Below are 24,247 nucleotides of genomic sequence, written 5' to 3'. Positions count from 1 at the left end.
TCACCTGTGTGTTGTCTCAGTAAATACAGATATTCACCCACTATAGTGGCAGGCACTTGGCTGAAATAAAGGCATTTATAGTACATTATTTTATGCTGTTTTCTGAGAGATTTATGTTTTCCTGGCATCGTTTGGACCCACTTGAACCCAAGTCCTGCTTCCTGTTGTGCTCTCAGTCCTAAAGGACAGCTTGGATATCATCAGTGATGCAGCTCTAGTTAATTAAGTTACTGCTGCAAATAGAAATCAATGGTTGGAAGAATTAAGGCAGAAAAAACCCATATGTTTCCCAGTCCTCTGTTCTAAACACCCCAGTTCTCTATTGGGAGTGTAAATCCTCTTCTTATCATAGCAACTTAATGATTTCATATAGTTATATTTTCTAGAAAAGCTTTGCAAGGCAATTTTCTCTCCCAGAACCAACAGCAACCCTCAGCACTCCACCAGCCCCAGGGGAAACGCCACCCAGGGCTTAAAAGACACGAAATGAGAAAAATGCGCTAGTTCAACACTAAAAATACCAGGAAACAACCGGTTTAGAAAACACGTTCACCATAATCTGCACGGGGAGAGGCTCTGGGATGCCAGGGCAAACTCAGGGATCAACAGATCCCCACTCTTGCCATGGTTTTACTTGGGATCACCGAGTACCTGCCCCCCAGTACACCAGACACTGAAACATCACCCTCATTTCCATACATCATCAATAGATATATTAAACTGTAGTTTTACCTCACCGAAGAAAGAAGGAGCAGCGCCGAAGCAGAAAATTCAGAATTGCCACCTCGAGGCGCGGCTCTTATATAGCCTTGGCCGGCTCGGGATTGGCGGGCGCCGTGAGGCGATCGCGGCGCTGATTGGACGGAGGGAGGTGCGCTCTGCTCGCGCCCCGCCCTCAGGCGCGTGCGGAGCGCTCGGGGCGGGGCGCGCGAGGCCCCGCGCACGGGGATGGCGTGAGGGGAGCGAGCGCCGTGTCCCCAATCCCGGCAAAAACCCGCCTTGCTGCCTCTTATCTCTGAGCCAGGCACCACCTCCGTGCTCCCGGGACTGGGTATGGAGCGAGACAACGCGTTTGTCCGGGGAGAGATGTGCCTCTAGGCCAAATGAACGTCTGGAGATAAAAAGGAGTCAACAGGTAGTGGAGAGTCAGGGAAAACTTTGGGAGTGAATTTGAGGTAGGCTGTAGTGCAGGAAATTAACATTTTTTAGGTAAACTGAGGCAGTCAGTAGTGAACAGTAGGCAAAGTCATAGTGTGGATGTCACTGTCATTTACCTGGAGGAGGAGTGCCCTGAGGAATGGCTTTACCTGGGATTTGGCTCCTGTAGGGCCTTACAGAATAAACCATAATGCTCTGTGCTCCTGTTCCCCATCAACTCCAGAAGTTTCTAATGTCACTCTTGTACCTGCTGAGCTTTATCCAATCCAAGGGGCTCTCAAGTGTTTTCTCTCTCCTGCTCATACAGAAATTTTGGGTGACTTGTATCCCTGCCTCAAAATCAAACTGAGTTCCCAAAAAAAAAAAAACCACCAAGCCCATTTTTTATCCTTTATTTCTCAAATTTCCATTTCCATTTGTTTCTCTAGCTGCAACAACAATGGATATGACAGAAATAACAACAACAGAGGGGAACAAGTGGAACGTGATGGAAAATGCTTAATTTTGTCATTTGAGCAGGACCCACGGTGTCCATGAAGAAGCACAAACACAAGAAAACCCAGGGACTGGTGGGTTCCAGACTGTGTCTGCAATATTTCAGTCCGTGAGAGTTAGAGGCTGAAATGTGACCAGATATGGTTCAAGCAGCCCTTTTTCAGCTGCTCTGAGAGACTGACAGATCACAGCGTTTCACTTGATCCCATTGTCGCAGGGCTCTGTGAGACGCTCCATGATCAAATCCTGCTGGTTATTCACCCGATTCCCTTTCCTAACTGGCTTCCCATCCTCTGGAGCTGTTTGAGGAGCTGGATCCCAGGGTGTCTGGCAGCAGGCAGCCGGCAGGATGGAATTGCTGGGGGCTGGCTGGGAACAGCCCACCCTGGAGCAGAGCTGGAGCTGGAAGACAGCCTGGAAACCGCGCCGGAAATTCTCGTTGCAGAAGCCGTAGATGATGGGGTTGATGCTGCTGTTGGAGAAGGCCAGCCAGTGAGCAAAGGGATAAATGTAGATGTTGATGAGCTGCAGCTGCAGGTCGGAAAGGCTGGCGTAGTCCGAGAGCAGCATCAGGGTCCACAGGGGCAGCCAGGAGAGGGTGAAAAGCAGAGTGACAACAATGAGCATTTTGATGGCTTTCTGCTTCCTCTTGCACACGCTGTGCCGCTGCTCCTGCCCGCGCCTCCCCGCCCCAGGGGCGCCCGTGTGGGAGAGGGAGACGCTGATCCGGGCGTACATGAGCACGATGAGCGACAGGGGAGCCAGGTAGATGTTGGCAAAGAGAACCGTGGTGTAAATCCTCCTCATGGCCGGCTCGGGCCACTCCTCCCGGCACCAGAACACCGGGCGGGTGGCGTTGCCCAGGAGCACACGGAAATGCTTCTCCTCCTGCACCTGCAGCAGCACGGCCGAGGGACACATGATGGCCACGGCCAGCAGCCAGATGGCCACGATGATGGCCACGGCCGTGGGCACGGTCAGCTTCTGCTTGAATGGGTGCACGATGCACCGGAACCTGCGGAGAGGCCGACTGAGGAGTGCTTTGGTACCCAGGCAAGGATGCACACACATTTCAAGAGCAGAGATGGAATTATCTCTTCATCCTCCCAGTTGCTGCCTGTGCTGCTCCACTTAAGCAAGGCAGGTATTAACATTTCTGCTATCCAGCTTTGTGGCTGAGGAACAGACCAATTCCTAGCTCAGTTCCACCATCTTTAAGAGATACTGGTGGAGGAGCAAATTGCTCTTTACACCTGGCCAGATTTTATTTTGCTTACCAGCCTTAGGAGCAAAATGCATCTGATTTATGGTGGTGTTGGGAGGGTTAATGAATGGGCTCAGTGTGGTCAGGGGGCCTGGGGAGATGAGAGTGATGGTTGCAGACTCTGCAGCATCTTACCTGTCCATGGCAATAGCAACCAGGGTGAAGACAGAGGCAGAAACAGAGATTCCTTGGACCATCCCGCTCATCTTGCACACCAGGCTCCCAAAGGGCCATCCTGGAAGGAAACAGGCAGTTGGAATTGCTGCCATCTCACTGCAGGACTCTGCTTAAAATCATTTGCTCTCATCTTCCATGTCCTGAGTAGAATTACAGACTCATGGAGTGGTTTGGATTGCAAGGGAGCTCCCAAAGATCACAGGGACACCTGCCACTCGCCTCACCTCTGATGGCAGTGATCAGCATGGCCAGAGAGCCCCTGTGACACGTGCCCCCCTGGCCCACAGCCCCCAGCCCACCTGCAATGATGCTGTCCAGCAGGGTGGTGGGCATGCAGAAGAGCCCCACCAGCAGGTCACTGACAGCCAGGTTCAGGATGAACAGGTTGGTGACCGTGTGCATGTGCTTGCTCCACAGGATGATGAAACAAACCCCCCCGTTGCCCACCATGCACAGCAGGAAGATGAGGAGGTAGGAGGTGATGAAGACAGCAGCCACTGAAGGCTGGTGGAGGTAGAAGTCCACGTAGGAGACATTTCCTTCCCAGTAAAGGTGCTTGTAAGTCCCATTATTCAGCATCTGAGGCCAATCCAATGAAGAGTTTGAGTCCATTTGCTTCCTTGTGTTCTGATGCACCCTGAAAGATATTTGTAAAGAGGTCATTTTAGTCTGCTTGCAATTGATCTGAAGAAATATGATGGTATTATTATTATTATATTAGTATTATATTAGCATTGTTATCTGCTTTGGGTACACTCTTCTGAAATAAGCATAAAGCTCACGTGCACTCTGGCAGTGGTGAGCTGGCTGAGCAACAATCACTAAAAAAGTCACTAATTCCATCACTGAAAAACAGGGATTAAACCTTTCTGAAGTGGCACAAACCTCCTGCCTGCATGTATCCAAATCCAGCCCCATTTCATGAACATGACATGGTTTTGTCTACAGTTGGTTGATTTAATTCCCTGCTCACCAGCTACACAACTCCAAGTCTGCAATCAAGAAGGACCACAATGTGTTTGAAACATGCTGAGTTACAAGACAGCTGGGATCATTTCCAAACAGGTAACTTCACTTGGAGGCAGCATTCCCAACTTTTTTCCACATATATTTTGTCTCCCAGATGAGGAGGCCTGAAGGAGCAGGGGGTAGAATGTTCCTAACAAAGGAGCAGCAAAATTAATTGGTGGCAGCAGGCATGAAATTGAAGTATGAGTGCAGGTACTTTTAAGATGCTTCACATTCTCTAATAGAAATGGAATTTAAATTTAGGCACAAGATTCATCTGAATCCTGATGAGCTTGTATGAACAGCAAAGCCTCTGCAAGTGCTTTACTTTTAGAAAGCAAAAAAAAGTATTTATTCTGCTGTGCCTCAGGTTTGGAGCAAGTGGAGCAGTGAAAACCCATCATGCTCTGGTCTCTTGTGCCTGTTTAGGAATTAGCAGCAGTGCAGTGTTTTAATGGGTCTGTATTTTACATACTTATTAAATGTCTGCACAGCCAGCTAGGGAGACAAAAATCTGAAATCCCTCACCAAAAACTGGCTGCTTGTAGGTTTGAACAAGTGTAGGAATAGTTGTACATTCTGTCAGGCTGTCTTGATGGAGAAAGGCTTATTCATGCTTATTAGTTTTTATTGAACATGCTTTCAAAATTATTGAAAATGTCTCTTATTGAGACGTCTGATGTGCCAAATGCCTTCCCCAGCCAGAGCTCAGAGTCAGCCTTGTGCCAAGTGCTTTAATGCCAATTTTCCTGATCCCTCAAGGAAGCAGCACTGGTGCACCTGCACCCAAACCTGGGCTCAAGATGGGCAACACTGGCAGAATGCAAATACAGATACTTGACACTATGAGTTTACACTGTTCCTTTAATCCCAGAGCTGGAGCTGTGCTCTATAAATCCCAGGAGATGCTGTCTCACCCCATTTAAAAAACAGCATTCCTCCTGCTCCCTTTAGTCTTACTGTTGCTCCCTTTGCTGCTCTTCCCCACATTATTATTATTATTACCACTAATTCTCTTCCATAATATTTTGCTTCCCAGAGGATTTGCTTCAGGTAGACACTGTGGCCAGGGGAAGGTGGCTCTGGGCTCCCCCCACATTCCCAGTCCCCTGCCCAGCTGTCCCAGCTGTCCCCAGCAGGTCAGGCAGAGGTGCCCTTCCTTCCTTACCTGCTGGAGTTTGGCTTCTGATGATCTGAGGCAGAAGTTCTTGGTCATTCCATGACAGGATTGTCCTTCACCACCCTAAAAGCAGGAGGAATAATCATTACTTTGGGTACACATTTTGTTGCTTTCTCTCTTTTTCTGACACCGTGTTGTGAAGCAGCAGCTTCTCATCTCTCCAGTAATGATCTCTGCAACAGTTTTGGTTCACAACTGGTAAACAAGAAGTTGTAAACAGCCTTGAGGCAAAACTGGAGCTCAGTCTGCTGTGGCAGGCCCAGGGAAATAACTGTACAAACACTGCAAATCACAAGAAATGGAAAAGCTCCACGGATTTCTATTATGCTGAAGCTGAGGGGGAGGAGGATTGCTGGAAAGAGAAATTAAGCCAGTGCCTTGTGTTTCCACAGGGTCCTTGCTGGCTAAAACAGGCAGTGATGAGTAATTGAGTGAGGCACAGAGGACAGAAACATAAATCAACTAAGACAAGGAAAAAAATAATGCAAAACCTAATTGCTATAAGATGAAAAATAACAGTAATGTGCTTCCACAAAGTAACTTGATAAGAGCTAGGCCTGCCTTCTTCATTTAATATAGCAGAGCAAATCTGCAAAGTGGGAATCAAGTGGGAGGCTCCCTAAGTGAAAACCTGCCCCATCCCACTCTGGGTTTGCAAACACACGAGGCTCATTCCCTGCTGGAATCCCAGTCACAGCCTCCATAGGCAAACACACAGTGTAACATCTCACAGCATGACCAGGACAATCTTGTACCTCTGGATATAGAAAGTCAGTTTTCCATTGTTAAAGCAGCAGTTCAAAGTGATGCAATTATTTTTTATGTTGGGCAAGTGGAAGAAATGCCCTGGAGCAGCCACCACTGCTCCACTCCTGTGACACAACCTGCTGGGTTTGTCATCTTGTTATCTTGATTTTTATGTGTGAAATACCTCTTCAAGTATTTAACTTTTCCATCAATCAATATTTCCATGATATTTTATATGACATACCTCAGAGTGGTTTATCTCCAAATAAGCCCAAATATCCCAGTAGGTTTTCAGCTGGCAAAAAAAAAGGAGCTGTGGAAGAAAACACACTCTAAAAATATCCAGTTGCAATCAAATAATTTTTTCTTACCGACATTTACTTTCATAAAGAAAAGCAAGTGCACCTTGAGAGGCAAATTTCTCATTTTGAAATGGGCAATCCCAGGGAGATGTGCCAATCTCAGAGCTGCACACAGATCTCCTCTCAATGGGTTTAAACTGCTTATCCTCCCCTCAGAATCATTTATCTGTATAGTCTGAGCTGGGGCCAAAGAAAATAGTTTGTCAAGGTATTTCTTCTTAAAAGATCTCAAACTTCAAATGATAAAAAACAAGGCTATCAACAGGATGACTGTAATAAATACAATAAATACAAGATGAGTTGCAGATTACTCATTCACTCTAGCTGGGAATAGATAATATTTCACTCCAAAGCCAAATTGCAAATGTAAATCAGGAGATGCAAATGGCAGGTGAGGCATTGACAACAAGTTTGCTATGGCTCTCTATATATACATATATACACACATATATATACATTTATATAATTTCCACTCTGCTTCATTAGAACTGAGTCTGCTTACCTATTCCTTGTCATTATAATTTTATTTTTATTTCATGCTCAGTCAATCTTTAAGCTTCTGATTTTTTTTTTTTTATCTCACGTGTCATAGGCTGTTTTAAATTTTAACTAAAATCTCAGCCAACTGTTCCCTGAAATCAGGTTAAAGTAAGATTTCCATAGCCAGACACACTTATGCACACTTTATGGAGAAGCCTGGGAAGCAATAAGATTTTAGCTGCCTTACTTTGGAAGCAAGTCCCTGCTTTAAAAGCTTCCAGTAGGAAATTACTGAAGTTCTCCCGGGATCCAGTCTCCAAGTAGCAGCTGCCCATCCATCACTGGAAACTGGGCAGGGACCCCACTAAATATCGGGACTGGTCCAGGTTTTTTCCCTGGAGAGATGCTCTAGCAGCATTTAGCAGTGAGTGCCAGGGTTTAGTCTATAGGAACAGTTAAATCAATGATCCCTGCCGGGCTCTTGGCAGCATTAAATTCCCCAATAATGGGACATGAGCCTCCTAAATTGGACCTTTCAATTCAGCCTCTGCTCATGAGTCACTCCCTGACAGCCCTGTCATTTGGGGCACTGAAACTGAGGAGAGCAATTGGGGAACAGGTAGAAAGAGGTAAGAAAAAAACCCTGAAAAGTGGGACAATCATGAGAGAGTCTCAGTGGAGGATAGAATTGGCAAACAAAAGAAACGTTTTAGGAGCCATCAGCTAATTCACAGCTACAGGAGACTGCACTGTCAGCAGCTAGTTTATGTACCCCCCTCTTTTAGCACAGAGGTCTCATTGCCCTCTATGAGACAAGCCCATGACCTGGTCATCATTACTTAGAGCTTGTTACAATAATCAGAATTTTACCCCTCACCCAGGTTCCTGGGCTGCACAATATTGGATTATGCCTCACTAGAAATTAGGCAGAGCAGCCTGCTTAGCCAAGAGCAGAACAGGTGAGCAGCAGGATGGGGTTGGATCCTTAACACTTCCACACAACCCAAGGCTGGATTTGCCCAGAGGTGACACCTTTAAACTTAAATAACTGTGCAGGCTGCACAGGAGAAGAACTGCCTGTGAAGGTGACAGCAGAGGTTTAAATGCAGTGTCACCTTGTCACCTCTCAGAAAGACAATGGTTTTGGAAGGGCTGAACTCTCCCTGTACCTTCCTGCCTGTTCCCTTTTACATCACCATCCACACCCACACAGGGACTTTGAGTACTCATTGATTTTTTTTCTGTGACCTGCTCTAAGGATTTGAATCCTTTTGGTGCTCTTGAATTTCCATTCACTGCTGCCTCAGTGACTTGATTTTAATTAACACCGGATTCTAAGCCTTACCTGGATAACACGGATAGGCACCTCTGATTGATGTCAGGAATTTGACATGCTGAGAGGTTACCTCGGAAACCTCTTGGTTTGACTCCAGTTGAAGCCAATTCTGTTCAGTAAATGACTGCAACCCACAGTTGTCCAAACAGCAAAGACTGGAAGGAAGTTTTCCTTGCCAGGATTTTCATTTGGGAAAAAACCAGCAGCACAGGTCCATTCTTTTGGGAGGAGGTGCCATCTCACAGGTCAGCCTCAGGAAATGCTCCTCCTTTGCTCAGTTACACTCAATCCCCGTTTTTCCAGCAGAACACCCCAAACTGATCTCACTGCATTTTATACTTTGCAGCCCCTGGGTGGTTCAGATTTAAAGGCTAACATGCAGTAGCTTCAGACACTTTTCTCTTACTGGAGATACCTGCTACCGATAGAAGAGCAAAATAAAAGGATGTGAACTTGTCTCAGTCACTGAGGAAAAAAACAAAGAGCCCCAGGCTCTTCTTGTCCCAATCCTGGAGCTCTGCAGAGTCCAGCTGTGTGTGTCCCTCAGCTCTGAACCCCACAGCCAGGGGTCAGGGGCACCTGCTGCCACCCCCTTCCCCCTCCACTGCACCAACTGCTCCGTGTTCCAGCCCAGCACCAGCTCCAGCAGCACGAGGGCTGTTTCCAGCAGGCAGCTCCCTGCCATCACCAGCATTCCCGTGCTGTGCCCGCAGTAAACCAGGGCAGCTCCAGGCAGTGGAACCCGATTGCAGCCCTTGCACACAGACTGACCTGTTGCTGGCAGAGCTGCTGCAGCTGCAGCAGGGAGGCAGAGGCAGCTCCCAGCCCCATTCCCCAGGGTACCTGGCTTCCAGCGCCGGGGCTCCGTGCAGGCAGGAGCGAGGAGAGGGCTCGGGAGCCCCTGCAGCTCCTGCCTCAGGCAGGGAGGAGGGACAGGAGGAAGGAGGGAGCGCAGAGCCCAGCCCAGAGCCAGGCACATCCCCGGGGATTGAGGGCTGGCTGTCACCTGCAGCCGCTGCTGGCTCGGCAGGGACAATTTCTTGGATTGCACAGCCTCCCCCCCGGGCTGTGTTTGAGGCATCCCTTTGCCTTGGGAAGCTCATTCCCAGGGTCAGGGACTCACAGCTTCCCACCCTGACACCTCCCCATCCATTACAGTCCAGATTCCCCCCGGAGCTCTGAGTGCTCCCAGCTCTGTGGCATCTCCCAGACTCTGCCCTACCTGCTGGGCTCCAGCATGCAGATCCAGGCACTCCAGAGATTCCAGCTTTTACATCAGGAACTTGGGGAGAAAAAACCTGTCTCTGCGGCCCAGGTGAAACCAGGTGGCTCTTGTAGCTGAAATGGCAGGTTTTGACTTAGCTGCCTCTGCATAAGGTTTTCTGGAAAGGAAAACATCATCCCAAGGACAGACAATTGGAGAATAGGCTTACAATTAATGATTTGATGGATGTAGGAATTATTCTTTAATAATAATAAATTCTCTATTTTTCAAACTCCCTTTTTTATTCCTGGAATAGTTTAAAATTAATCCTTTAACATATAATTTGAATTTGAGAGGAAAAACAATTATCCCACTATGAATTTAAACCAAAAAATTGTTTCCCAGCATAACTCAGTGTGGAATTATAGCAACTCTGCATGGAATCATCATGTGCTGTAAATGGAGGCTAAGAAGCTCCAGCCATGCACAGATATTTTAGCAAAAGGGCAGATTTGCCACATGGGATGCAGCAGATGGAATTCTAGAATCCCAGGATGGTGGGGGGCCTGAAGCTGGATGCACTAAAAAGGCACAGATGGAGAAACCTCTGACCAAGAGAGAATTCTATAGGCCCTGCATCCAGGTAAGAGGATTTTGTCCAGAATTCCAACCCCAGCTCTCCCTGCACACACACACACACTGCTGCAGTTCTCTGTCCCCCCATCACTTTCCCATATTCACATTCCCTCTGCCTGGAAGCCCAAAATGTGGCAAATTCACTTTGGAATCCAAAGAGCTTCAGATGAAGAGGTGCTATTCACATAAGAGACAAAATATCCACGATGCAGGGAATTGAGATTTGCAGGGAATCGCTTTCTGCTTCCCCCGTACCCCGTGGAACACGAACATCGAATTTTCACCACAGGTCATTGCAGAATATTTTGTCTTTTTGGTTTTATAAGCAGCTCAGTGAGCGGCAGGGCTGATCCGTGTCCCAGGACGCTTCCATCTCTTTCAAAGGCCGGCGCCGCCATCTGCTGGCAGCGGAAAGAAGGACACGATGCAAAATAAATGCAGGGTGTGATTTCTGGTTTGTTTCTTGTAAAGAGCATCTGGGTGACAGAGGGGCATGGGGGGAAAAGGAAGGGGGTGGGGGATAGAGGACAGGAGGCCAAGGCCCCTGCACCTCCATCCCACCCCACACACTTGGGTCCTGCCCTCTCTCACCAGTCTGGGGTCTGCCCTGACCCCAAAATGCAGGATTTTGGCTCTCTGATCAAAGCCTTACACTGCCTGGATGAGCCTCCTTTCACACTCCCAAGACTCGAGTTTATTTCACATCCCTGAGATTGCCCAGGTGGAGCTGGTTCCAAGTGACAAAAAATGCAGGAATAGGCCTCCATTTCTGAGCCAAAGAAATGCCTGATGTATTTATCACATGACCCCAAAACTGGTCCCCCAGGACCCCAAGCCTGGTGCCCCCCTAACACATGCCTATTTCCTGGGCAGGAAGGTGCCTGGCCCAGGCTCACCATGGGGTACCCCATTCTGATCCCCAAAACCCCACACAACTCAGGCCTCTTCTTTCCCAGCTGGGTCTGGAGCTCCCAGTCACTGGAAATGGGGCTGGAAACAGGGAATTGAATCCCTAAACCCCCAGCCTGGACTTCCCCTCAGAGTCCCAATGTGATGTCAGGACAGGCTGGAGAGCAAGCGGTGTTGAGACAAGAGGAGGATGAGGAGGATGGAGCCCATCCAGGATACCCCAGCACCCACAAACACCCCAAGGATCCCACTGTCCTGCCCCTCTCTGCTGCTTCCTGCCCAGCCCCAGTGCCAGGGATTGCACTGCCAGCCTTCTCCCAAACCACATCCATGGACCATTCCAGCTGGGCTGGACACAGGCACCAGAGAGCAAAAACCAAAGACTCGCCAGCACCACTCCAGATGAGATTTACTTCCCAAGTCACATGAACACTACAGACACCCCCTCCAGGCACCCCCAGCAGTAAGGCACTTTTGGAAACACGTGGAACATTTTTCCCAGCTGCAGCTGCCATCCCAGGGTGTCAGTGCCCGCAGCCTCAGCGCAGTGTCACCAGCTCCTCTGCAGAAGTGGGGTGAATGGCAACGGTGTTGTCCAGGTCGGCCTTGGTGGCCCCCATTTTGACAGCCACAGCAAAGCCCTGCAGCATTTCGTCACAGCCCAGCCCTTGCATGTGCAATCCCACCACCTTGGGAGAAGAAGGGAGAGGCCAGGTAGGAACCAGAATCCAGGGTGAACTCTTGGTGCTGGGGGAGCTGGATCCCAGCCCAAGAGCTGATCACATGGGGATGAGAGGATAGCCAGCCACGGTCCCCAGTGCCCTCCACTCACCTTCTCCTCCTTGCCAGTGCACACCAGCTTCATGACACACTTCACCTTCCTCTGGGTGACAGCGTAGTACAAGGGGGTGAAGGACGTGTTGTAGATCTTCACGTTGTCCTTCCCGTGTAGGGCCACGGCCTCCTCTGCAGCAGAAGGCACAGGGGTCAGAGGGATGCACAGGGGGCATTTAAATAGAGTCACAGCCCTTCTGTCCAGGCTCACTCGCTGGAGATCCAAGCAGCAGCTCTGAGCCCCTGCACCCCCCACGCCCCGTCTGCCCCACCTTCAGTGAGCCCCACGGTGCCGATGGGCGGGTGGCTGAAAACCACGGTGGGGATGTTGTCGTAGTCCAGCCGGGAGTCCTGCTTGCCCTCGAAGAGCCTGTGGGCCAGTTTCCTGGCAGCTGCAATGGCCACTGCGGGGAGGGACAGGAGCTGAGCCACGGCACCGCCCGGCACTGTGCAGGGAGGGGCACGGCCACGTACCTGGGGTGAGGAGGGCTCTCCCACAGACATCCCCGAGGGCGTAGATCCCCCTCCTGGTGGTGTTCTGGTACTCATCCACAACCACGTGGCCCTTGGGGTCCACCTGCACGCCCTGCCATGGCAAACAGCAGCCACATATTGCTCCAGGAGGGATGGGACAGCCCATGGGGAAACTGTGCTGGTGGCCACAGCGTTCTCAAGTGGGGGGAATGCCATGCTATGACAGGCTCTGGAGACCCAAGAAAACCCCAAAAACCCGTGGGCATCGTCCCACCAGCACAGAAGGGGAGTGCTGCCATCTCACCACTTGCTCCAGGCACAGCCCCTCGGAGTTGGGCTCCCTCCCCACAGCCCACAGCAGGCAGTCCACGTCCCGGATCACCCTCTCCGACGGCTTGTGGCCAGGCACTGCTGAGCTCACTGTCACATCCAGCAGCCCACACGAGGTCTTAGTGACCCTCTTGACCTAAGGGGAGCAAGAGCAGCAGGAGAAGGTGAAGGTGGCTTTTGCCCTGTAACAACACAGCTCAGCAAGCAGCACCCAAAACAGCAGCTTTCCCCCAGCCCTGCCTCTGCAGGAGGGATGAGACAAGGCTGCACTGTGCTTTCCCACCTGTGTGTGCTTCCAGACATCCACCCCGGTGTTCTCCAGCTCCTGGGTGCAGTTTGAGCTGATCAGGGAGTCAAAGGTACGCAGGACCTGGGCAAGGATGCCCCCAACCCCGTTAGATGAGGGTCTGCAGGCAAAGGCACCACCTGGCAGCCCCTCCACTGGCACCTCCCTGCTCCTGGAACCCAAGAGATCTGGGGTGCTTGCGGTTAACAAACTTCTGTTTGTTTCTGCATTATTTTCTTTTCCTTTCTTCCTCATTTCAAGTCATGACTTGAAATAAAGCTCAAGGGAGCAGATGTGGTGACACGCACGGCTGCAGAAACGCCAGGCACAGGGGTGGGTGCTGCTAAAACAAGTTCCCCTCAGCCTCCCCATGGCTCCCATGCCCTGCATCACTATTCCCGTGCCAACCCAGACCCTCCCTTACCAGGAACCGACAGCCAGGAAACCCTGTCAGGCTGGGGAGTGACAGGGGACGGGCGGTGGCGCTACCTTGTCGTGGCGGATGAGCAGGGATGACTTGGAGCCCAGCGTGGAGAGGATGCCCGCGATCTCCACCGCGATGTAGCCGGCCCCGACAACGACGCTGCGCCTGCGGGGAAGCGCCAATGGGTGTGCAGGCACTGCAGCTGGTGCTGCTGGCTCTGGGATGAACCCCACGTTACCTGGGCAGCTCCTCCAGCTCAAAGAAACCGTCACTGGTCATCCCCAGACTGGCACCTGCAAAGCAGAGACCCTTTCGCACCCTTCACCTGTCCCACTTCCCCTCCCAAAGCCTGCTTTGCTTTGGCAGGCCTCTCTCCGGGCTGGCAGCCTGGGGGATTCCATCAGGCTCACCAGGAATCTCGCTGTCAGAAGGGACAGCCGGGCGCCCGCCCGTGGCTATAAGGATGTGAGGAGCCGTGTACTTTTTTCCATCCACCTCGATGGTTGGCTCGGGATCGGAGGTGAACTTGCCGTAGCCCCGGATGATGTCAATGTGAGCCTTAGGGATAATAGTTATGGAGTTAACAGCACGATGGGAGCCAGGGCTTCCACAGTTGAAGGACACCCATTAAGGCTGGAAAAGTGGCCAAAAATCCATTGCTTTTGCCACTCAGATGGCAGGGTAAAGACATCCCACGCTCACCTTCTTAACATTGTTCTCGTAGATGTCGTTGAGGCGCCGCACGTAGGCGTCACGCTTCTCTTTGATGGTCCTGGAACAGAGCAGGGAATACCATCACTGCCTGCACATGAATCTCTGAGCTCAGGAAGAACGTGGCACTCAGTGCCATGGTCCAGCTCACAAGGTGGTGGTTGGTCAAAGGTTAAACTAAATGATCTCAGAGGTCTTTTCCAACCTTAATGGTTCTGTGAACTCAACCCCTCTGGCATGTGGCAGCCATGTCACAAAATAAAATGGCTCCCTGCGACCCTTTCTCCACCAAAGCAAGATTTCTGTGCCAGCCTTCCCTGCGTTTGTCTTTCCAGAGCCTCTTTCCACAGGCAGTTTGGCACCCTGTTATCCAGAACACAGCAGCAATGCTGGCTCTGTAGCCAGCTCTGCACAGCCCATGGGAGCCTGGAAGTGGGCAGGGACCCCTCTGAAGTGAACAATGGGCTGCTCCCCATGGGGCACTCACTGGAAGATGCAGGTTTCCAACTGGCCCTTTCCATTCTTACCTCCAGTTGAACTTGACACCAGGTGTTTCAAAGCCATAGTCAGCGTGATCGTGGACAAACTCTGCATGGACTGCTGTGTTCCACATCACCTGCCCACACAAACTTCAGGTTGGCTCGGGAAGAATGCTTGGATTCTGGGGAAACCCCTGCCAGGCTTCCTGATTCCTCACCTTTGCCCAGAGCACCCACAGGACACAGAAGTGTCCACGGCATCCCAATGGCTCAATAGCCTCCCAGGCCCTGCTTCCTCCCCACACCCTGTGCCAGCACCTCCCTGGAATTTGGCAGGAACCCACACCAGACCCAACCCACGCCACCAGAGGTGCCACCAGGGCTGGTGGCAGAACAGCCTTACCTTCTTTGGCACGCACCCAACATTGACCTGGGGGGAATAAGAGCAAGTCTCAGTGTCAAGGCCCACTTTTCCAAAGGCAATGCTCCAGAGAGCATCCCACATCAGGCTGGCACTGCATCTCAGCTCTCTGCTCAGGAAAACAAAGGCAGGATTACGGGTTCCTGGCAAAACAGGGGTGTAACCGCCCTGGGAGGCTCAAGGTCTTGCGGTCTGCCTGTTTTCCTTCACTTCCTTGAAAGAGAATATGGAAGGTGGGGCCTTTTAACACAGGGTTTTTCCATTGATACTCTAAAAATTATTTACTAGGAGAAAGGTGTTTGCAATCTGCTGCCTGCAGTTGTGGGAATATGGTAAATTTTCCAGCAGAACGCGTTAGGGCATAAAACTAGAGCCTGTCCCCTGCTTGTTTGGGGAATCAGTTTGTTTTTTGGCTTGTAACCAGCTCACCGTGCTCTTCAATTCTGTTTTACCGCCTTGCAGTTGTGCTACACAGATCCGGGATCCACCGGCATCCTGTCACCTTCCTGAAAACGGCTTGGAAACGGCCGGGAAGCAGCTGGTGGAGATGAGGGACTGCGATCCGTCCTGCTTCAGCCTGACGCGGCAGCTCCTTGCACAACGCTCGGACACCAGGAGGGCGATTCCTTCTCGCCGGCTTCCCGCACCACAGCCCTGCCCGGGGCCACCATGGGGACACCGGCCCCGTCCCTCCCCGCCGCTCCCCGCCCCTCCCCGCCCGCAGGGACTCACGCAGGTGCCGCCGAGGCGCCGCGGCTCCACCAGCGCCACCCGAGCGCCGAGCTCGGCCGCCCGCCGGGCCCCCGCCAGCCCCCCGGAGCCGCCGCCCAGCACCAGCAGCTCGTAGGCGGCCGCCGCCATCGCTCCGGGATCGCTCCGAGCTCGGCCCGGCCCCGCCGCCCCGCCCCGGGCCCGCCCCCGGCACCACACCACGTGTTGGGGCTGACAACGGCGAGTTTATTGGTTCGGGTACAGCGAGGGGGATTGCAAGCACTTCCAGGACAAATATACAGAGGGGAGGTGGGGGGGGATATAATAAAACAGAAAACAAAATACCCCAAAACAAACAAACAAACAAAAAAAAAACAAACAAAAAAAAAAAAAAAGGGCAGGATCAGCACAGAAAGGGAATAGAGCTAAAAAGGGAACGCTTTTATCTGGGTTATGACAACGTACTCCCAAGCAGGAATCACTTCCTTTCTCCAGTTAGGTTGAGCGGTCTTTCCAATAAAATAAAGAGTGTTGGGGGATGAAGTTAGTGTGCACCTCCCTGGAAAACAAACTCTACTTCATGCCAGTCAAACACTAGAACTAAAAATGTACAAAGAAGCGTCAGAGGAGATGAAGTGTTGTTAAAGTTACCTTTTCCTCTCTGAACAGTCCAGAAAGAAAACAATGACTACGAATACAGCAGGCAAACTGACTTTCGGGCTGATGGGCATGGGAGAGAGAGAGAGAGTGTCGTAAGGAATTCAGTCTCAAGTTGTGCTAAATGCTCTTCGTCCTCTGTATGGCACATTTTGGTCCATGATGGGGATTTCAGTTGAGACGAACCCTGATTTCTTACAGAAACGTGTAAATATTGTTGCTTTTTTTAAAATGCCAGGTGTACTTCCTTCTACAAAGGCTGGGAGAGGTTTATAGGAAGTAGTCTGGGGTACGACGGGTAACATGAGGCTCTCCACGACGAGGTGCTGGGTCAAACTGGAGGCTGCAGGAAGGAAAAAGGGATCACTTACCCTCCTCCACAAGTCACTTTCCAGTGCCACGATAAGTATCAGGCTTGTTCTCCTGCTGCTAGCACCCTACTCACCCCAGCTGCTTCCACACAAAACATTCCAAGCCCCAGAACAGGAATTAATGGGAGTTAAAACTCATCAGAGTGACCCAGCAGCTTGTCACCACTTTCTCATGGAAGCAGCTGAAAGCACAATTCAGACCCTCTCCCCCTTCTTACAAAGCTCAGTGCTACCAAAGATGAGAACAAATACATAAATCCAGGGGTTTTTACTCTCTCCATCAAGCTTAGGGCATCAAAAGATTCAAGTGCAAAAGCTCCACCTCTGCAGACAACCAAGAGGAGGAGCTTTTAGGAGCTTAACTCATGGCTTCTTTAAAGGCAGACACATGTTAATTCCACAGTGGTCTGAGCTGGCTTTTCATGGAAGAAACCCTTTGGGAGTGACCAGCCATTCCTCAGAGAGCCCAGCCCCAGCCTGGATACTCACAAGGAATATTTTAAAGTGTCATCTAATTCCATGATAGCAGCCTGGTTCCCACAGCGGTAGCAGTAATTGGGGGCACTGAAGATGGTAACCACATTCCGGTCATGGCACCAGTTGTAACCCTGCCAGGGAGAGACAGAAAAAGAAAAGGTCTCTGTTAAACCTCAGCCTGCCCAAAGTTCCTCTTCAGGCCTGAAACTCACTGAGGCACTTGTGAAACTGGAGATTTCTTGAAGTATTTCCAACTGACTTAGCTTCATTTCAAAATACATGCTTTACCACAAGAAGCAGCAGCAGGTACCTGGCAAAACCAGCTTTGAGCAGCCTACAGGAGATCATCCACTTCTCACTTGTAAATTATGGACTGTACCAGTTAAAAAGCCTTGGGATTTTTAGGGATGCCTTTGGCTTTTGTGCACCACAGGTGACAATTTGCCTGCTGGATGCCAGTGACTTCTGACACACGGCTCTGCTTAAGGGATCTACCTGCACTAGATTTTAAAAATGCATCTGCTCCATTGACCCACCTGGCATTTTTCCAGCAAGACATCCAAGAATAGCCTGTCGACAGCCAAAAATGGCATAATCCCTGTCACACCTGACTGCCAAGCACTAAGGCACAGGCTGTCAGACATACCAGCAGCCAAAGCAAGAGCAAGCCAGCATGTAAGAAAATTATTCCTGCCACAAACAGGGAGTGACACAGCCCCTTTGGCAATTGACTTGGAGGGGGAAATTTGCTTGGAAAGGGCAGAACAACCCCTTATTGAGGTTGCAGCTCAAAGCATGTTGTTGTTTTCACATGACTAAAGCCTCTCTTTGGTACTGACCTGTGTAAGATTTAGGTGCCAACAAACTCGTGAGCCCTACCTCCATGACCAGCTGGTGAGCACGGGAGACCAGTGTGAGACCATTGGCGTGGTTGAAGGTTTCAGAAATGTCCTGCCCAAAGGTGTAGCCAGCACCACGTGGAGAAATGCCCCAGCCGCCGCGGTCATCGGGATCCGACCACAACAGATCACACATCGGACCCTGGGGAAACATTAGGAGTTCTTTGTTAGATTGAAAGATGCTTAAACACCTTTTATTTACAGTAGCAGGACTGCCAGCAGGTTGTTCTCAGTGCAAGGCACGTGAGGAGTTTACTGAACACACACTGAGCCCCAGCCACTCCCAGCACAACTTCCAGCTGCCCGGGAGCTCCAAGCGTGGGTTTTCAGTCCACACTGCAGGCTCCAGGGAGCTGTAACACCACAGGAGGCTGGGCTGGCTGGGGAGGAGGGATGGTGTCACAGTGTGGCTTCACATGGTGCTTGCCAGTTCACAACCATCTCTGTGATGAGGCTGAAGATAGTAAACACTCTCCCCTGCCAAATCCTGCTCTTTGAGTCAGACTAAAAGCCCAAAAATCCCACGATTCTGGGGAAAACAGCTGTGAAACCCCCACAGCTCTCCTTATGTAGGCTGCTGTAATCAAAGCACACTGACTTGTGTGTTCTGTCCAAATGTTCATCTGCTCTAGCTCCTGGAAAGGCCATAATCCACACGTGTAACCACGTATTTAAATAGACTGCAATGTGAGAAAACATTTGCATTTTCTACTAGCAGATATTTAAGCTTCTGAAGCCTTTTCTTTCTATTACCTCGTGTGGAACTTCCTGCAGGCGGTCCAGAGCCCTGATATGATCCAGTGTATCTATGGATGGAGAGAGGCCACCGTGGAGGCAGAATATCTGTTCCAGAAAGAAAAGAGCAATCCAATAAGTGCATATTGTTAATGGAAGAGTGATACCCAAATGTTGGGAAGGAAATACAATATAACCCCCACACCCAAACCAGCTGGGTTTAACTCTGTTAACACTCGTTCACAACTGCAGCCATCTTGTCCCTGGAGCACAAGTTAAAGGAGCTTGTCTGGGACCGTTCCTGTGGATGTCAGACAACACAGCCTGCAGATATCTACGGAGGGGAGGCTTTTCCCTCTGCCAGACTTACCTGGCCGTCTACTAGAGCTGTGAGTGGCAGGTAATCAAACAGGTCTGTGAAGTACTTCCAGACGTTGGCGTTGCCGTACTTGCGCAGGCACTCGTCGTAGAAGCCGTACACTTGTGTGATTTGCCTGCTCTCGTGGTTGCCCCTCAGTATCGTGATGCGCTCCGGGTACCGCACCTGGGGGTGGAGAACACTCTCCCTTAGCACAGGCACGGAAGGAAAGAGCCATGGAATCCCCCAAGCAGCAGCCAAGCACTCTGTTCCCAGCACGTGCTCACTGGCACGGAACAATTGACACCCATTAGCTCAAGCCAAGGGCAGCGTCACCGGGAGGAGAAAATCATCCCGGAGAAAACGGTTCCCAGCTCCTGGGTTTCACCCCGAATCTCACAAGCCATACCTTCAGCGCCACCAGGAGAGTCACTGTCTCCACTGAGTAATAGCCTCTGTCCACATAGTCTCCCATGAACAGGTAGTTTGTGTCTGGAGACTTCCCACCGATCCTGAAGAGCTCCATGAGGTCGTGGAACTGCCCGTGGACATCCCCGCAGACGGTGACGGGGCAGCGTACCTCTTGCACATTGGATTCTTTTGTAAGGATTTCTTTAGCCTGGAGAGGAAAACACATTTAGGACAAAGAGGTAAGGAGCTCCTCCAGAAGCAGGTGATGTTACTCAGCTCCATTCTCACTGGAAACCCAGTTTGGTGGGTGAGCACATACAAGGGGTGTTTCCCAATCCCAGTGCATGGAGATGAGCAGTTTTACTACAGCAAGGCCAGATTCCCTTGCCCAGGGCACATTCTGCCTGCCAGAATTCCAACCCTCTTCCAAGCACAACAGTTTAGCAACTTCTCCAGGCAAGTCACATACAACTGGAAAGCAAAGACAGAGGCAATTGGAACATACATGGCCACAACCAGCTTCCCTGGCTGTACCCAGCTGGCAACAAAATGACCACAGATGGAGGGATGGCATCCCTGGATTTAGTCATCTCTTCTTCTACACCCAGCAGTTCCTCTGCTAATTACATCCATGCAATGTAGCCTATCTGCACCACCTTATTACCCTTATCAAATACCAGGTTTGTTGTGCTGCCTCCAGCTCACTGACTGATGCTGATCAGCGCTCCAGGCACATCTGAGGCCCAGGGAACACCCACGGAATGGCTCCATCTGATCCAAACAAAAGGGCTGGAAGATCACCAACATGGAGCAGTCACCAGCAGGTGATGATCTGGGTATTCCCTGCCATATCCCTTAGCTCAGGCTGAGCTAAGACTCATCCTGTGCTGCCAGAAGGGAGCTGCTTCCCAAGGATACCCTGAGGACGCCTGCACTCCCATTCCAATGTTTGCTGCCTTGCCTCTTTCAGGAAAAACATGGATTTGGAAGGAATAACTAAACCCCAAGCAGTTTGGACAGCTTGGACTGCATCCAGCAAGCTCTTTGCACATAACCTAACCTGAGGGATCCTTAAAGTCACATCCTCCCCACGGACCTGACATGGGCTCTGCCTTGCACTCCCAGCATGACTGGGAACTGCTGAACATGTTGTATTCGAGTGCAGTAGTAGCACTCAAATTCTGCTCACACATCTTTAAAAGCATTTATAGCTCCTTCTGAGAGCTTCCACCCTCTGGGAGAGACAAATATAAACCCACAAAACAGCTGCTCCGTGTGTTCTGACTGTTGCACAAAGCAACAGGCAGGGGTTTGTTCCAAGCTGGAGCTCAGCAGGGCTCCTTTTCCACAGGAACAGGGTGAACACTTTAAACCTCCCCTGGGAAGGGGGAGCACCCCAGGGGCTGCAGTGCTGGTGCTAGGAGAATCCAGAAGTTTCCCTGATGAGGAAGGAGGAGCTGGCAGGTGATGAGGAGCAGCTCCTCTGGCTGCCAACCAGCTGTTCCCCTGCAGCCCGTTTTAGCTCACCCTGTGGACACTCATGTGCACGTGGACAGATCCAGTCTGTCATTTTAACTCTGCAGAGCTGGTTTAGATCAGCCTCACCAGTCCCAGTCTGCCCTCATGTGATCATTTTCTAATGCAGAACAAGACTTTGAGAATCCTCAGCATCAATAAAAACACCCCAGAAAAGCAGTGACTAACCAGTGCATCTGCCTGCATTGTGAACACTGCAATCAAATGACTTAAAATAAAAAGCACTATTACAAAGCAAAAATAAAAACCTCTGATGCAAGCAGGCTGCCTGGCATCATCAGCACTTACTTAATCCAGGAGGCTAATAAATAACTATGACTAAAAAGTCAAAATTTAGCTACCTTTGTTGCAGAAAACAGTGACTAATGGTAACAGCTTCCTGTGCATCTGTCCCACTTGCGCTGGATGAAAACCATATCCAGGTCAGGATAAAAAGCAGCAGCTTTCAGTTGTTTTTATTAAATAAACCTCCCCTGTATTAAATAAACCAAACCAATGGCTGCCATGTCTGTGCTCAAAGAGCTTTTGAAGAGCAGCCTACTTGCTTTTGAAGACTTGGAGAGAGGAGCAACTCCACTCCTTCTGGAAGATTCATTGCCTCAGCTCAGTCTGGCCCATAGAGGCTCGTTCTCTGGGAATCTGAAGCCAGGCAGGGAGTTTGGGATCAAACTTCACCTGAACCTTCATCCCACAAAGTGTCACAGAGCAAACTACTGTACCAACAAGTGGGCTGAGGATATCAAACCTCAGGGAGCTCGCTGGAACGAGAAGCAGCCAGAGGAATGGCAGGGATGGAGCTGTGTCACCCTCAGGAATAAAGCAGCACTGGGCACCCCAGAGCCTCTGCCAAGGTGCCCTGGTGCTCCCAGAGGCACCTGAACCAGCACCCCCCAGGATGAGCATCACCAGAGAGATACAACATTCCCAGCCACGACACAACACTGGGAATTTCATGCAATGGGACTGTGGCCCCTCTTACACCTCCAAAGAACAAGGAGAGGAAAGAGAAGCTACAATGAGAGGGATGGTTGTGGATGGTTGGTTGTTTAATTCAGGACACAGCCTTTTCCTTGCCTTCCTTCATAGCCCATTTCATCATCTTTGTAAAAACCTGGATTAAGCAGGATGGCCCTCAGCTCCCTCACCTGCACCCCAAACGTGCAAGTGACCAGAATCAATCCTTCTATCAGCCTCTGAAATTCTGCAGGATTCGAGCTAGTTTTCATTTTAAACACCAACAGAATGGGAACAATGTTACCACAAGCAGCACCTCCACCTCCAGCAGGAACCACATGGGGCTGATCAGCTGCCTAGAGGTTGTCACTGGGCAGGAGAGGACAGAATGGCACTTCCACAGGTGCAAATTTCAACACCTGCTTTAAGAGTGCAGAATCACTAGGCACACTCTCACTGTGTCCAATCCTTCCCTCATCACTGTCCACTATGCCAGTACCTAAAATCAAGAATGACCCACACAGATAACTCTGGGGTTTTGCTGGTTTGGCTTTTTTTTTTCCCCCCACTTCACCTTAATTTCTTATTTTAGTACTGAGTTATTCCACAAACTGAAACCTGATACAAAAGGTAATACTGTGCTGGGCCTCTTTGAAATCAGCCCCAAAAACAGGAGTGCTAAGAAGTGTTCTAGAGAAAAGGAATTCTCCAAATATAGCTTCAAGGAAACCAACTAAACCAGCTTTGTGGCAGGGCTGCACACCCAGAGGTTTTTGTAAGCTCCTCTCCTGGGTGACACAACCACTCCCCAAAACTTAAACAAGCCAAGTCAGTGCAGGGCACAGTGTTTCCTTCATGCCCCAGTCGTTTCCATCAGTTTCCAGCAGCCTGGAAGAACGAGGTGCTGTGACAGATGACACACCTACCTGTCACCTGCCTCCAGAGGGACAAACACCCTCCCCACCTCCAGCTGAGCTTTCCTATTCAGCTCTCCCTACTTCCTGTGTGTTCAGCCACAATCTGCTGGCATCATTCTCCAGCTTCCCAAAACACAGCAGCCACAACTCCAGCTTCCCAAACAGCCACAGCTCCCAAACAACTGATGGAGCTCTGGAAAAGCAGCCACAAAACAAATGGATAGGCCCAGCATGGGATTACAAAAAAAAAATGAAAAGGGGGGAAGAAATCAGAAGCTGTGTGGGGGTTAGGGAGATGTCAGGATCACTGCTGGAAGAACAAGGAAAATCTTCCCTTGGTCACAGACTGCAGTGTGAGGGAGTGTTCACAAAGAGCCTTTGGACTGCTCAGACAACACCCAGCACAGTCTAAGGACCTTTCTCCCGACGGGAAAAAAAGGATCCTGCCAGTCTCTGCTAAACAAATCCCAGCAGGCATTTGCCAAGGCCTATCCAGACCACAGCCCAGAACAGCAGACCGTGTCCTTTATCCCACCATTCCTCTGTGTATCTTGGTCCCCCTCAGCAGATGGGAGCCTGTCTGGGCCTCACCTCTGCCCCCTCTGCTTCCCCAGATCCCACCTCGGAAGTCAGAGGGTTCATTTCCCAGCGTGAGGCTCCTCCATGTTGTGCAGGACACCAGGATGCCGGACACCCCACGGGCACCACCCCGCTGTGCCAGCGCCGGGGGCTCCAGAGGCAGCAGCCTGGTCACTCCATGTCCAATCTCACAGGAACCACCCCAGTCATCCCGCGCCGGATATCCCACAGACACCATCCCGCTCTCCCAACGCCAAATATCCCACAGGCACACCCGCTCTCCCAGCGCCCCGCATCCCACCGGCCGCGCCTCTGCCTCCCAGAACTCGGCATCCCGCAGGCACCACCCGCCCCCCAGAGCCCGAGATCCCCGGGCCGCGGGCCTGCCTCCCAACGCCGGATATCCCACAGGCACCATGCCGCCCTCCCAACGTCCGGGCCCCGCACTCACCTTCTCGCAGAGGCTGCGGACCTGGTTCTCGCTCAGCTGCCGACACTCGTTCAGCTGCTCGATCCACTGGTCCAGCTCCTTGGCGAAGCCCTTCTCCTCCATGGCGGGGGGGGCCGGGCGGGCCCCCCGAGGCCCGGGCCCGCCTGTGGGTGCCGGCGGCGGCCGGGGACTCGCGGCCCGCTCGGGTCTGCTCCGCTCCGCGTAATGGCGGCACCCCCCGCCTGCCGCGGCTGCTGCGCACTTCCGGCCACGCCCACAACCGCGTGCGGCGCGCAC

The 24,247-nt window shown here is 51.1% G+C and overlaps 2 protein-coding genes and 1 long non-coding RNA gene across 9 annotated transcripts; 1 reads left to right on the top strand and 2 right to left on the bottom strand.

Annotated features, from left to right (window-relative positions):
* Positions 1-1,536: 1,536 nt before the first annotated feature.
* On the bottom strand, positions 1,537-15,787 carry GSR (glutathione-disulfide reductase). Of its 7 annotated transcripts, XM_079306822.1 has the most exons (16): positions 15,648-15,787; positions 14,898-14,924; positions 14,543-14,631; positions 14,007-14,076; positions 13,715-13,862; positions 13,543-13,597; positions 13,370-13,469; positions 12,878-12,964; positions 12,569-12,730; positions 12,265-12,376; positions 12,063-12,194; positions 11,789-11,922; positions 5,272-5,345; positions 3,394-3,731; positions 3,053-3,152; positions 1,537-2,668 (listed from the first exon to the last, which is right to left on the bottom strand). In XM_079306822.1, exons 1-16 carry the CDS (start codon positions 15,774-15,776, stop codon positions 1,849-1,851), a joined length of 2,577 nt encoding a protein of 858 aa, XP_079162948.1. In that variant the 5' UTR covers positions 15,777-15,787; the 3' UTR covers positions 1,537-1,848. The 7 variants fall into 7 exon arrangements, with proteins under 7 accessions (XP_079162948.1, XP_079162954.1, XP_079162952.1 ...); XM_079306823.1 differs by lacking the exons at positions 1,537-2,668; positions 3,053-3,152; positions 3,394-3,731; positions 5,272-5,345 and adding an exon at positions 11,183-11,645; XM_079306828.1 differs by lacking the exons at positions 12,063-12,194; positions 12,265-12,376; positions 12,569-12,730; ... (6 more) ...; positions 14,898-14,924; positions 15,648-15,787 and having other exon boundaries at positions 5,271-5,345; positions 11,789-11,820.
* LOC306802500 lies at positions 3,662-6,043 on the top strand. The gene is made up of 3 exons (XR_013774387.1): positions 3,662-3,752; positions 5,280-5,415; positions 5,447-6,043. It is a non-coding gene; the product is annotated as an uncharacterized lncRNA (long non-coding RNA).
* Positions 15,788-15,851: 64 nt separating the features above from the next.
* Positions 15,852-24,232, bottom strand: PPP2CB (protein phosphatase 2 catalytic subunit beta). The gene is made up of 7 exons (XM_079306835.1): positions 23,972-24,232; positions 19,533-19,742; positions 19,136-19,309; positions 18,784-18,873; positions 18,011-18,172; positions 17,144-17,262; positions 15,852-16,626 (listed from the first exon to the last, which is right to left on the bottom strand). The coding sequence occupies exons 1-7, from the start codon at positions 24,071-24,073 to the stop codon at positions 16,554-16,556; spliced, it is 930 nt and encodes a 309-aa protein (XP_079162961.1). The 5' UTR covers positions 24,074-24,232; the 3' UTR covers positions 15,852-16,553.
* Positions 24,233-24,247: the final 15 nt, after the last annotated feature.

This window comes from Erithacus rubecula (assembly GCF_903797595.1).
Source record: "Erithacus rubecula genome assembly, chromosome: 5".
Lineage (NCBI taxonomy): Eukaryota > Metazoa > Chordata > Aves > Passeriformes > Muscicapidae > Erithacus > Erithacus rubecula.
The sequence above is the reverse complement of the archived record's forward strand: the minus strand, read 5'-3'. Positions and strand labels throughout refer to the sequence as shown.